Source organism: Musa acuminata, chromosome BXJ2-11 (genome assembly GCF_036884655.1).
Source record: "Musa acuminata AAA Group cultivar baxijiao chromosome BXJ2-11, Cavendish_Baxijiao_AAA, whole genome shotgun sequence".
NCBI classification, from domain to species: domain Eukaryota; kingdom Viridiplantae; phylum Streptophyta; class Magnoliopsida; order Zingiberales; family Musaceae; genus Musa; species Musa acuminata.
The window spans coordinates 5,710,885-5,725,043 of record NC_088348.1 but is presented as its reverse complement, the minus strand read 5'-3'; the positions used below and the strand labels follow the sequence as shown (position 1 = coordinate 5,725,043).

General features: G+C 44.1%; 4 protein-coding genes across 4 annotated transcripts; 3 read left to right on the top strand and 1 right to left on the bottom strand.

Moving 5' to 3' along the window:
• Positions 1–1,093: 1,093 nt before the first annotated feature.
• Positions 1,094–2,056, top strand: LOC135626345 (E3 ubiquitin-protein ligase ATL4-like). Its single transcript, XM_065131574.1, has one exon. It carries the CDS (start codon positions 1,094–1,096, stop codon positions 1,853–1,855), a length of 762 nt encoding a protein of 253 aa, XP_064987646.1. The 3' UTR covers positions 1,856–2,056.
• A 1,002-nt stretch (positions 2,057–3,058) lies between these two features.
• Positions 3,059–5,467, top strand: LOC135626343 (cell division cycle 20.2, cofactor of APC complex-like). Its single transcript, XM_065131571.1, has 8 exons — positions 3,059–3,130; positions 3,208–3,327; positions 3,396–3,578; positions 4,101–4,367; positions 4,506–4,608; positions 4,681–4,997; positions 5,078–5,227; positions 5,324–5,467. Exons 1-8 carry the CDS (start codon positions 3,059–3,061, stop codon positions 5,465–5,467), a joined length of 1,356 nt encoding a protein of 451 aa, XP_064987643.1.
• A 1,918-nt stretch (positions 5,468–7,385) lies between these two features.
• On the bottom strand, positions 7,386–9,277 carry LOC135627273 (protein terminal ear1-like). Its single transcript, XM_065133296.1, has 4 exons — positions 8,303–9,277; positions 8,073–8,231; positions 7,858–7,999; positions 7,386–7,780 (listed from the first exon to the last, which is right to left on the bottom strand). The coding sequence occupies exons 1-4, from the start codon at positions 8,866–8,868 to the stop codon at positions 7,628–7,630; spliced, it is 1,020 nt and encodes a 339-aa protein (XP_064989368.1). The 5' UTR covers positions 8,869–9,277; the 3' UTR covers positions 7,386–7,627.
• A 377-nt stretch (positions 9,278–9,654) lies between these two features.
• LOC135627357 (SH3 domain-containing protein 2-like) lies at positions 9,655–14,159 on the top strand. Its single transcript, XM_065133432.1, has 10 exons — positions 9,655–9,817; positions 11,013–11,135; positions 11,208–11,277; positions 11,351–11,502; positions 11,859–11,960; positions 12,143–12,343; positions 12,433–12,495; positions 12,626–12,778; positions 12,883–12,957; positions 13,812–14,159. Exons 1-10 carry the CDS (start codon positions 9,758–9,760, stop codon positions 13,926–13,928), a joined length of 1,116 nt encoding a protein of 371 aa, XP_064989504.1. The 5' UTR covers positions 9,655–9,757; the 3' UTR covers positions 13,929–14,159.

The window sequence follows — 14,159 nt, the reverse complement described above, 5'->3', positions numbered from 1 at the left end:
TGGGTTGAAATCCGATTAACCACTAAAATCCACATGAAGATGGCAATGAAGCCGAAGAGTTACTGTCATAGCTGCAGGCAGGTATTATTTTTTTTATGGTTTAAAAAATAAAATTCACAAGAACTTGTTAATTTTATTTTATTTGACTAAAGTCAAGAAACTTAAGTGGCTTATAATAAACAACCAAAATTAAATATAATTTGTGTCTAAAAGGGGGTTTGTTTATCCCAGAGTTAACAGAGATGCAACTACCTGCCACTGGATTGTTGATATTAGCACTTATTTTGATCCAAATTATTCTAAAAAGTTGATTATCTTTTTCTATTTAGTTTTATCTTGATGAACAGAAAACAGGAAAAAAAGAAACTGGATAGCTTTATCTTAGAAATGCTTTGGACGCTGGTCTCCTTGCGACAGCAATGATTATTTGGATAGCATTTCCATAATCGAAATCCAAAGGAGAAATATGGTACGAAAGTCATGTAATGGATAGTCATGCAAAGAAGAATCAGATTCTTTTTTATTAAAAGGGATTTAATACATAAAAATATAAAAAAATAGTATTTATTTTTTACAAAATAAAATTATTTTTTCATTGCATTAAACGGTGTACATGACACTCTTACATGACTCAAACATAAATTTTATTATTTTATATAATCATACACTAACTAACCTGAATATCCTAATAAAAATAATATTTATTATTACATCTTAACATCTATTTAGAGAACAAGACCAACTCACTGGTGGCCGTGGTTGGCGGATTTTTTTTTTGAATTAAAAAAGTATAAAATATAGATTATCTAAAATATCCTATCATATGATTTTATGTTTTTAGTATCATGATGAACTTCTGAAATTTCATCAGTAAAAAATGGAATATATTTAGGTTTTGCAATAATATCCAGGGATAAATATGAAAATTACCAACTTGAGAGGAATATATATATATATATATATATATATATATATATATATATATATATATATATATATATACGTGCAGAGGTGGAACACATTACAGCAAACAGTATATGACCATTGTCTCAGCTTCTTCAGCAAAAGATGAGCGGAAGTCTCGATACACCAAATGCCTTCTCTCGACTCCTCTCCTCCTCCGCTTCCCTTCCAAATCCCAACTCCCGCTGACTACAGCGGCCTCTCGTCGTCGTCGTCGTCGTCATCCTCTTCGTTCAACGCCAGCCTCATCATTATCGCTGCCATCCTCGCCGCTGTCTGCCTCGCTTCTGCAACCTTCCACCTCCTCCTCCGCTTTCTCTCCCGCGCTTCCTCCTCCTCACCGCAGCTCATCCACCACAACCCGTCCACGCCATCGACGAGGTCATCGTCGTCCGACGGGCACCGGTTGGCCCGGGTGGAGGCCCTCCCCATCCTCCACTTCGACGCCGTCCGCACCTCCTCCCCGCCGGACTGCGCCGTCTGCCTCTCCCGCTTCCGCCCCGGCGATCAGCTCCGCCTCCTCCCCGCCTGCCGCCACGCCTTCCACTCCCCCTGCATTGACGCCTGGCTCCTCTCCCCCGCCGCCTCCTGCCCCCTCTGCCGCTCCCCCGTCCACCTCCCCCCACCGCCGCCGCCGCCCCCGCCCCCGCTTCCTCCGGCGCTCCCAGTGACGGCCACCGCCGAGGAGCCGTCCCCGGCCGGCGGAGGCGAGCGGGGGTGGTTGAAGGAGTACGTCGACCGGCTAGCTTCCTCCGCCTCCTCGTCCTTCTCCTCGCTCCGCTTCTCCGACAGGTGGAACCGCCCAGCCAGCTGGGACTTGGAAAACCCCGACGACGGCAACACCGCCACGTCGGCCCAACGTACAACACCATGTGGCAGCGCCGTAAATTAACCCCATCTCGTTGGGCAAATCGCGAAATCCGACGCTGCTTCGTCGCCGAAGGTTGTTGCGGATAAATTGATGTGAAAGAAAGGTCACGAGATCGGACACAATTACCAGATCTGCCACTCAGCTGTTGTGGTCAGAGCAGCGGCGGAGTCGATGCGGGTTGGTCGAACTATCTCTTCTGCTGCTGCGCGTCTTCAGATTGCCAAGTGAAGTGTCGTCTGCTTTGTCCATTTGCGTTCTGCTACTCCCACCCACCGAGAGGTTATACTATTAGATTCAGATCAAATTAGCATCGGGGTTACGTAGCACATTAGAATATCCAACAACGTTATCCAGATCCGCAACTGAATTCGGACCCGTCAATTACTTACCCTTCCATCGGAATCCATCTGACTTGGCACACGTCAGTGTTCTTCTCCCCGAGACATGGCCGACGCATCAGCTTTCTTCTTCTTTGAGTTGGATACGAAGCAAATCCAATCCAAATAGGTGACCTAACGACGGCAACACCATCGGCAGCTACCTAACCTTTTCGAGGAAGCAGAGTGGAATAGTCCATCCATTGTAGGACGCTTGTCATTGGCGTCCTCTATTTAGAGCCCATCACTTCACATTTCTTATAGTCGGTCAGCATTAAAATCTACGCTCGTCAAGATACGTGGGAAACAATATGATATGATTCTTCTTGAAGATTGGTGCGTAGCTCAGAATTCTGGGTTCCAATCCATTACCATTTGCATCAGCCCCAACCAACCCTATAAAGCATTTAGAATGATCCTTTCACAATGCCAACCCATGTACAACATTATATATATAATTAATATGTGAGAATATTATGCATTATATCATCCGATATATCAAGATATGAGTGACATTGGAATTATTTCCGATTTATCATAATTTATAATGATGTGGATTTTATTATCCTTTTTTTCTTCCTGCTTAGGTTGGGAATCTGCCTTCCACAGTACCCTTGTGAGAAGCGTTTTCAGAAGAAACGTTTCTCCTACGACTTGAATCGTTTCGCGGAAACGGCGGGAACCAAGACGAGCCCTCTCTACTCCATATAACAAGAAGCAACGCCTTCACGTAATGGCCGCTCCAAGACGACCGTTGGAAGCAACTCCTTCCCTTCCCGGCCCTCCCCCCACCCCTAAACCCTAAGCTGGTTCCTTCCGAGACCTCTCCTTCCTCTATCCCGGGAAGATGTCGTCGCCCTTGATGAGGCTTCGAGATCGGGAGTGGCATTCCCCGGCCTCCCAGAGATTCGTCGATCAGGTGATGCCGGATCTTCTTCTTGCTCTCCGTTCCTTCTTTGAACCCTTGGTTCTGAAAGGTCGGTTCTTGGTCCGAAGGGGGATCGGTTCATACCCACCAGGAGCCTGATGAACCTGGACTTCGCTCGGTCCTCGCTGATGCGGCACCCACGGCGAGACGGCGCCACGGTCGATCGCCCCGAAATCTTGACTCCCAAGGTCGCCGTTCTCTGTTTTCTTTGATCTTGTTGTTCTTTCTTCTTGACGCCCGGTTCTGATGGAGTCAGGAAGAGTATAGGAGGCGCGTCGAGGAGAATTGGACGCTGGATTCCCAAGGGAAGCCGCTCAAGATGTTGGTTTTCAGAGGGAGCCCAAGAAAATCCCATCCCAGTGTTCTGATGGTGGATGAGATATTGAAAGAGCAGCGGGAACCGCCGAGATCCATTAGGCGCATTCGGCATCTTCCCCAGGTAATTCCTTAACACCAAAAGAATCTTTCACATCTATACTTCTGCCCATTCAGCCTAATTAGCATATTCACAGTTTGATCGTGTTCTCGAATCATTGAAGTTGTTCGAAAGAGCAACATTTTGATCAAAATGGGAATTTTTAGTGATTATGAGGCACTTCACCGTATTGTGGTTTGGATGATTCGAAGATGCATTATGAATCATGAAAGATACCCTAATGCTCTGTTTTCTGTAGTTAGGTTATGTTCTTCATGTAGCTTAGTTTGTTCTCAGAAACAGTGTTTATTTCTGCAATTGGATCAAATTCATGTAGCCTAATCTGTTTCTCGACGAGATTGATTGTGTTTTTAGAATCACTAAAGTTTCATCATGCTAATGAGACGAAACTACATGGACTCACGGACCACTTCAGAAAGCTTCTTGTTTCTTGATGTCTACTGCGAAGATAACAGTTCTCCTTTCATGTAATTGTCATTTATGGAGAAAAGATGCTGAGTTACTTGTTCTTGATGGATGAATTAGTCAGCCGACCGGATTCTAGATGGGCCAGAGCTCATTGATGATTACTATCTCAACCTCATGGACTGGGGGAAGAGCAACATCTTGGCAGTCGCCTTGGGGCGTTCACTGTGCCTCTGGAATGCTGCCAACTCCATGGTGCAGTCGCTGCTAACCACGGATGTGGATGATCACCCCACCAGTGTTGCATGGTCTGTGGACGGGAAGATGGTGGCCGTAGGATTTGCGAGCTCCAAAGTTGAGATCTGGGATGCTATAGCTCTGCAACAGGTTTGTCCAATGCTTCCTCTGTAGCTTCGACAATGTGCAATTCTTCCTCTTCTTTCATGGATAAGTAGCAGAGAGTTGAGATCAGGATCAGAGAAATTTCATGAGACAGCGCCTGACTTGCGTGATCATTTGCTTCAGGTCAGGATCCTGGAAGGGCACTTGGCTAGAGTTGGTAGCCTTTCTTGGACGTGGAACATGTTGTCGTCGGGCAGTCGTGATGCATCCATCATCAACCATGATGGTATTGTGCTTCTTTTGCTTCTTCAATCTTCTGTCCAAAAGATGAAGGGGACTAATGCAATAATCTACGCAGTGAGATCTTTCCGCCATGTCTCTTCCAAGCTCAAAGCACACACCGGAGATGTTTGTGGCCTGAAGTGGTCATGCGGTGGGGATCTGCTGGCGAGCGGTGGCAATGACAACCTCGTCCATGTGTGGGAATCCTCGAAGATGGGATCGTCAAGGTACCTCCACCGGTTCACCGACCACCGCGCAGCCGTTAGAGCCCTCGCGTGGTGCCCGTTCCAGCCGAAAACGCTGGCTTCTGGTGGTGGAACCGCCGACCAATGCGTCAAGATTTGGAACGCCCAAACCGGGAAGTGTACCAAGAGCATCAACACTTCTGCGCAGGCAAGACGCTCAAGAACTCAACCGCTTGGCATTCCGTGGTAGCGGTCTAAATCTCCACGGCATGTCATTTCGTCGAGCAGGTGTGCGCGCTGGAGTGGAACAGGCATCAGAAGGAGATCTTGAGTGCCCATGGCTACAACCAGAATCGTCTGAGCTTATGGGCGTACCCTTCCTTGGCAAAGATCACAGACTTCACAGGGCATACCGACAGAATCTTGCAACTTTCCCAGGTAAGAAAGCTCCACAGAAACACAGTGGCATTTCTCTTGACGTAGGCGAGTGACGTCTCTGCGAGTTCTTAATCCCTGTGTTCCTTGGTTGTGAAGAGTCCAGATGGATCGACAGTGGTGTCAGCTGCAGCAGACGAAACGATTCGTTTCTGGAAAGTGTTCGAGCCAACCCCATGTTCTTCTCCTTCGATGGATGATGAGGACCGCCTGTTCTCGCTGAAAAGAATGCACATAAGATGAAGGAAATCTCTTCCTAAGGGTACATAAGTATGTTATTCGAGGGGTTGCAATACACAAATCGATGCACAAGAAACGGAGGAAACATATAACCAATGTAAGTAGTTCTTTCTGTTCCCTTTTTCGTTGCAAATCATACTTCTTTTTCCAATATGTTTCGATACTTCAAAGCGTATAGTTGGAGATCCAAAAAAAAAAAGAAAAAACTATACACGACTTCCAGTAAGATGCCAAAAAATATACTGCTTCCAGTTGAAGTTTTTTTATTATAAAATTATTTGGACGAATTTAAAAAAAATTACTTTACAAAAATCTCTTACTTTCAAAAATTATAAAACAATATTTTTTTAATGATAATTTTAATCTCATTTGATTATCATCCTATGTTTGATCGTACCTCCACCACACCTTTAACCCTCGTCGTCGCTATTTGAAGACTTATCGTCTCCTCTCGTTATCGGTCCGTCATTTGTAGACTTATCGTCTCCTCTCATTATCGGTCACAAGAGAAGGGGGTGCACTATCTATCGTGAGTGTGGTCGGATAGCGGGTGTTTGTGATTCTTTATCGTTGGCCGCAAGAAATGAAATTTTTTTAAAAGTAAGGCTTTTTTTTTTCTAAAATTCATCAAATTATTTTAAATATAAAATATAAAAAAATATATAAAAAAATGTTATGTAGTTATTACTAACCTTTTTGTATATTTTGTAAATATTTCTTGTTATTTCATGTATGCAAACATTGAAACGAGACAAATGTGGGGAAACAATCGTCCCATCATGTAATCGTGGTTGTGGAATCATTTTATCACAAGTTTTGGGCCTTCTCACGCGACGTGAGCCGTTGGATCGAACGATGAGACTATGAAGCGAAGGGATGTGGTCGGGCGCTTCTAACTCCTCCCGCGGTTGCATCCGGTTGTACGGCTCAGCCGATGGCGCCCGGCAGAGCGGGCGACGGCGCTTCGGGCGCCGCCTTCGACGAGCCCTTCCTGTTAGAATATGTGGTTTATGCTTACACTTCCTTCTCCAGATCCTTCGACTCCCACCTCGGGCCGTGCCCCCAGCCTCGGCCGATCGCCTTTCCGGCTTCCGCTTCCTCCCTCACTCACTCATCCTTCCTCCCTCATCCCCGCCGCCGCCGGCTAAGGGTGCCGTCGTCCGCGTTAGGGTGCCGATACCCCGAGGTTTGCCTCCGGGCCCATGGGAGCCTCTGGAGACTGCCCCTCCCCAAATAACCACCGATCTCCAGAGCTCCCACGGCCCTGGGAATCGACCGGGTGAAACCGGCGATCGAAATGTCTCGTGGGGAAGTAATTTCCACAAGAATCGTCGGCTGCAGCACCAGAATATAATCTCCGACCTTCGACGACACGACGACGGATGGAATACAGGGTCATGGGTACGTGCAGCGAGGAGCACAGAGAATGGTCGAGCTGGTCCTGTTCATGCAATCAGGTACCAATATGACAAAAAGCTTCCGAGTTTGTTGGATTACAGGCATTCCTTGACGTGGAAGCCAAAGACAACGGATCAGATGCGGCCACAGCACTCGGCGCGGAAGCAAAAGTTCAAGGTAGAGTAGGTTGCTGTGGCCACGAAGAAAGACGAGAAGCAGCGCGAAGAGGAGCCCATCAAGAAGAAGACAACAAACAACAGGCAGGCCATGGCGTGAACTGCTGCTTTACGTAGACTAGAGTAGTAGGACTGCTCTTTCTCCACACACCCACTGTAGCTGAGGCACGTTTTAGTCGGGTCGAATCGCACGTCAATCATGCAACAGCAGACAATCCTTGCAGCAGAAGGAAGCACTCGCGCACTCCTGAACAGTGGTGGGGCGGCTTAAGGGGTACGTCCTCCTGTTCCACGCCTTTCCCTCCTCGATCCTCCCCTGCCGCCACCACTCAATCATGCATATGAAATGGATGCTCAAGAACCATTTCATTCATACCATACATACGCATAAACATCAAGGCTACACGGCAAACTACATGATTTCACAGAACCATAGATGTCTACTTCCGATCCATCTATCTGCCGTTCCATCCTTAAATGCTAGTATAGATGGATAGATAGACATTCAGAAACCCTGGCTTTTGTTATCCAGGAAACACACACAAAACCCTAGTCATTGTCCTCTTGCCTTCTCTGTTAGTACTTATCATCAGGGTTTGGAAACAGGAAGTCGCTTGCCAATGTGCTGCTGCTCCGTCCGACAGTACCCACTGCGAGCTGGTATGAAGCGCACAGGGAGGAAGTCATCGCTGTGGCACACGAAGGTTGAGTTCTTGAAGTGTTTCTGCAGTGCCGGCAAACCCTGTGCCCAAAAGAAGGAATGTTGCGTTTGCTACGGAGGGAGGTCTAAGAAATCGATAGATGGAAGATTGAACTCACCTGGATTCTGGCGTACGTGACCACACAGATCTTGCGAGATCCGTGCGGCTTCCAGTCGTAGTTTTGGAGGGAGCTGTACAGCCTCCACGCAGCGACCGCACTGGTGAAGTTGACGAACGCATAGCCCATGTTGTTGCCCGTACTAATTCCATTTCCACAAAGAAATCAAGCAATCAACCAAGACAATCAAAGCCAAAGGAAAGCTGCAAACTCACTTGAAATCTATAGGCAGGTACAAGAAATCGAACTCGGACAAAGTGGTTGATGAGATATCTCCCTTTCCCAGCTCCAGTGACTTCTCATTTCCTTCTTCCATTATCTTCTGGTTCTCTTCAGAGCAGTGCTGGTCTAGTATACCTAACAGCTTCTCCTTGCTACGCAAAGAAAGAGAGGTAAGAAGCTACTGGAAGGAAAACAAGGTCCTGGGATCGCAGAGTTGACGTACGTGAATTTGTTGGGCAAGTTCTTGATCATGACTGTGGTCTTTCCACCATCAACCTCAACTGCAACATTCTCATCTCCCTTGAGCTCAGATTCCTTCCTCCGGCTCCTGGCCCTCGGCACGGAAGCCTTCCTTCTCCAACCAAAGGAACCACCCCATCCAAACCTTTTGAAACTACCCTTCCGGGCTTCGGCAGCAGCCTCACACTGCACCTCTTCGTTCACCTTGGTGTCAGGCTCGAGGCTCTCCTCTTCCTCCTCCTTGCTTAGATGAGTCGAAGGAATCCTATCATCAGCTACAGGCAGCTGGAGAGGGATCGAATGGATCTCACTCCAGGAAAACCCTTTCCAGCAAGCACAATAAGTGCTGTAAACAAGTCCATGCGGAGGAGGAGGAGGAGGAGGTGGTGGTGGTGGGTAGGGACAAAGCTCGAAATATGGAGTGACCTGCATAGATTGGTTGAACACAAAATAGCAAGTTCGCGAAGAGGAGTAATAGTAGCTTCCAAATGGAGTGATATCGTGTGAAGCTGGAACGTAAACCGGGGCTTGGGGATCGAGGCCAGCCATTGGGGACGACGGAGAGAAAGAGTAGCGTGCAGAGGTGACTGCTTTAATACCGATCCAGCAGAACTGCTACCGCATTAATGGGCGGCAAAGACACAGACAGAAGGAAATGGAAACGGCGGCACACGACTCATGATTGTCTTCGAGTGGAGACAAAACGGCGGAGGAGTACAGGAGAACAAAGAGATCCAGTGAATCTGATGTGGTCATCTCCATCGGCTTTCTTCAGCTCGCGTTTTCCTCCCTCTTGTTCTTGCGCTGCCTGGCGTCGCTTTCTCCGATGCGACCATGGATTAGCTTCGGATCTGAAGTCCACCTGCAGCTTGGGATGTCGGGGAGGCTGTCGTAGTCGAAGTTATGGTTCTGTAAATGTGGTGGTGCGGAGGGAAGTCGAGCATGCCGAACACTGTGAACCGACCGTCATCCTTTACAGGCGATGGGGACAGAAATATTTTCCTTGTTTAGCTGCCTGCCTCCAATGACGAGCCCACTGGATTTTATAATATGGATGACGGAATAATAGCAGTTGATTATAATTTTCACAATAATGTGTAAAACAACTTTTAGAATTCAAAAAAATAAAATGAAAATATAATATATTATTTTTTAATTGATCGATTCATAAGAAAATAATAAAAAAGGTGGTTAGGAGCATTTTTTATATTCTGAAAATAGGAGTCATTTTTAGGACTGTGATATGGCGTCGATCGAGTTGGGTTCGGATTGGAAGCCACAGATTCGAGCCCATCGCATGAAGACTATGGCCCAAATGCGACGCCAGTAGAAGAACTCGATCGCCCCCATCCGACTCGTTCCGACACCGTTCAAAACCCTCTCCCCGTCTCTTTCTCTCTCTTCGCGCGCGCGCGTCGGCGACTCGTCCCGCTCGCGAATGGATGCCATAAGGAAGCAAGCCACAAAGCTGAGGGAGCAGGTCGCCAGGCAGCAGCAGGTCTTCCTAACTCTCCGCCTCCCCATTCCGCTCCCCCTCCACCGATTCTTGGTCCTTGTCAACCGCCGTATGTCAAGATCTTTCTGTTCTCTAACATTCCGGCGGCTGATTAGTCGTCCAGTGGTTCTCTTCCGGGTTCCCCTTTTTGTGGTTGCTACTTTGTAGATTCTGGACTCGCTAGGGCTTGATCGTAGTGTCTGCCTGCTGGAGCAGTGGTATTAACCGGCGGCGTAGGCGGATGAGCAACATCATTTCTAGGGTTTTGTCTGCTTCTTGTGCAAGAAGCCACCTGAGCATCGGAATGGGTAGCATTGATTGATTTTGTTTTGCATGGCCACTTCTGCTATTATCTGAAAAGAATTTTCGATGTGATTGGTAGGTTTTGCAAGACCACATTTTGATTTAGGTTTAGAGATCATGTAACATTTCCACGGTCGCCCTATTTGTCATAGATACTGCTGAGAAAATCAGTGCTAGGAGTTTGCTAGGTGGAATGCTGATCTTGAATCTGGTCTTGATCTTATTTGGGTATGATTTTACCTTTTCTTTTTAGCAATCTAGTGATCTAGTGAACATGGACACCTTGTTTCCATATGGGACATTTTGGTTCAGCTAATCATAGATAATGTTGTGTATGGTATTATCCTAATAATTAGTTTCATTCTTCAATATCCCTAACATACAAAGATATTGGATATTAACGCATTCACAAATTTGGGCCATGTGAAATGACAATGGGAATTTCTAGAAGAGGTACGGAGGTGGATGCAAAGGGATTGACATAGGGGATATACTATAATGACACTAGAGAAAGATAGTTGATGTTCCATAATTCTGAAATTGGTGATTTTTTTTTGCTGGCAGGCAACCAATATCGTTTTCGAATATAAATCCCTTTGCATACTAGGAAGCTTCGAATTTTTACATCAGGAAAAGTATTGGTTGAAAATGATAAACCTAATTGCTATGGGCTTTGGTTTTTATGAAGAAATAGTCTTTTATTGTTGAAGATGGAAGATTATGTTAAAGAAGATGCATGTAAAACTATGCTAAAGATTTCCAACTTCTTTACATTTGTCTAGTTTGAAATATTTTTTCCTACTTGAGTCTATGTTGATGTGTATTTCATTTGTAAAATATGTAAAACAAATGATTTTCTTTCATAACAATTATGATTATTCCCATCGAAATGCAGGTGGTTCTGAAGCAATTTGGAGGTGGTGGTTATGGAATCTCTGATAATGTGATTACTGATGAGGCAGAACTTCAGCAATATCGGAGAATAGAGCAGCTATACATATCAACACGATCAAGCAAGGTCTGTCGACATCTAACATTTTGTTTTCCAGTCTCTGTTATTTATCTTACGAATACTGAATGTTTCTTTCAGCATTTCCAAAGGGATATTGTTCGTGGTGTGGAAGGCTTCATTGTGACTGGGTCAAAACAAGTTGAGATTGGTATATCTTTGGAGTTGTTGGTGATTTTTCCTTCTTGCTGATTTTGTCCTTTACATATAGTAATATCCTGCAGGTACTAAATTATCCGATGACAGCAGAAAATATGGTGTTGAGAACAGCTGCACCAGTGACCATACATTATCAAAAGCTGCATTAATTTTTAGTCAGGCTCGTTCCCATATGGAAAAAGAACGTGAAAATTTATTGAAATCGCTTAGTAGCCTGGTATAATTAATTATCTCATTCATCACTTTAGCCTTTTTTTTTTTGAGATATAAATTGGACTGTATCAGAACCAAGAGTTCCAATCTATAAGCATGATGATAAATTTTTTTTATTCCTTAGGAGGTAAGTCACTATGCTGTCTTGGTAGTTCTGGTGCAAAAACACTCGATCTTGCTATTTCCTATGGATCTACTGGGGAACTTGCCACTCATATCTAGACACTTCTAATGATCTCTTATTACTTGAATGAATATCTAGTGTCCAGTAATCGTGGCCACTTCTAATTTCCTGTTGTGCATATTATATAGTTTACCTTTTAGACTGGGTCACTTTGCTGTAAGTTCCTCAATTTTCAGGTTGTGGAGCCATTACGAGCAATGGTAGTGGGAGCCCAATTAGAAGATGCTCGACATCTTGCTCAGCGCTATGAGAAAATGAGACAAGAAGCTGAAGTTCAGGTAGATTTGAAACAAATGAAGCTTTTCTAGTTGCCAATCCCGCATGTGTTATGCTTTTCTATATTCATGAATTCATGCTTTTATGCAACTAAAACGTTTGTGTTTTCGTATGATACTTCTTATAGCCTTCTACTAATGATATTTTACTTTCTTTCAATAATATATGATGCTTATATTTATAGACTATTGAAGTTTCAAAGTGCCAAATTAAACTAAGGGAAGCTCCTGGTTATGTCGACAATAGTTTGAAGTTAGAAGCTGCTGAAACAAAGTTGCAAGAACTGAAATCAAACATGACAGTGTTAGGTAAAGAAGCTATAGCAGCAATGGCTGCTGTTGAAGCTCAACAACAAAGATTGACTTTGCAGCGACTAATTGCAATGGTACATCTTTGGCAACGTGATTCTCGTGTTTTGATATCTTGTTGTAGCCTAAAATGTAACGTAATTTGAATTTTCCATTTGAGTTGAAGATTGAATCTGAGCGCAGTTACCATCTGAAAAACCTTCAAATCCTTGACCAGCTTGCAGGAGAGGCAAGTGTCACACAATTTTGCTTAATAGACAATTTTTTGGTGTATTGATGAAACTTGTGAACTTGTAATTATGATCTTTTACTGTTAATTTCCATGATGGTTCTACTATGCCCTTTTGTCCTGATTGCAGATGGTTTCTAAACGGCAAAGAATTGAAGCATCTCCAAGCTCAGTCTTGGATGAACCTGTACCTCCACCTCAATCATATGAAGAAGCCGATGGAGTATATCCTTCCCACACTTTTGATGGATTAACTGATTCTATGGGATACTTTCTGGGGGAGGTAATCTATCTCTTTGTTAGTTTCTACTATCATGCTGTGGTTATTGGTATTGTTCTATATATGACTTGTTAACCATATTCACTAAAACTGTGTGATTTGTGAAGGTTGTGCATTCATATCAGGCTGAGTCAGATGCTGAACTGGACTTGTCAGTTGGAGACTTTGTTGTTGTGCGAAAGGTACTCGTCGAATCTTGTGCATTCATATCTGCCTTTTCTTGTCGGGAATGCTATCCAATGAAAGTGGAAAACAAATTAATGTTGATCCAGGATGTAGAAAAAAGGTTTATAGAAGAGTTTCTATTTATTGATAGATTGTAGTGTTGGATGAACTTGTGTTTCATAATGGTGAATGAAAAATGATATGATTTCCAGATTAGCATTAAGCAGTATGTTTTCCCAGCCTTTTTTTCTAGTAGTCAGCACTCTGCTCGCATTGCTAAATCAAAGCTTTGCAAGTGTCTGGACTTTCAGAGACATTTTGGCCAACGGAAGTTCATATCAGATTAATGTCTGTTCGGGACTTGTAGATAAATTATATGTGATCAAAGCAGTAGTAAACAACCAGTATCTTTGAATATACTCAAATGAGCAGGTTTTGGTTCCTCATTTCTTTTCATCCATATATGTGTATCCACATGCTTACTTTTAAATGTAAGATACTGTCAAAACATGTCAGTTCAATTTACATGATGCTTATTGCACTTGATGCTGGAGATGGGAGTTCTCCAGGTCATAACTATGTGTATGGATTATTAGGCACCTTACTTTTTTTCTAATGAAATTTGTTTGCTCTGAGACAACATGTAAATGCAAAATTTATGGTTCAAATTATGATATGGTATTAGTGTTTTAGGAGATCAAATGCAGATGCCAATTATATGTGGAAGGCAATTATCTTAACTTCTTTGTTAATTGTACCATGTTAGGTGTTTTTCTGTGTAAAATAAAGAAAACGAGAAAAAGCATTCGAGTGAATATTAAGTGTGCTTGTCTTATTTTGACTGATCAGAAGTGTTTATCTTCACCTGCAGGTATCCAATAATGGATGGGCAGAGGGCGAATGCAAGGGCAAGGCTGGATGGTTCCCCTATGGATACGTGGAGAGGCGTGATCGTGTTCTTGCTAGCAAAATTGCTGAAGTATTCTGATATACGATTTGGCTGTAGCCATGTCAAGCCTTTCAAACTGAAAGGGTGTCTTCACTGCTTCAGATCTGACTCCACGATCAAGATTGTTTGCTCTTGTCAACTCTCCTCATCTAATCCAAAGTCATGTTCCATTTGGATCACTGAGGTAATTATGCATCTGAATCTTGATGAATTCTCTCTACATCATTATATTATTAGTGAATGAGAAATGATACCAGCCAAGATTCTCCA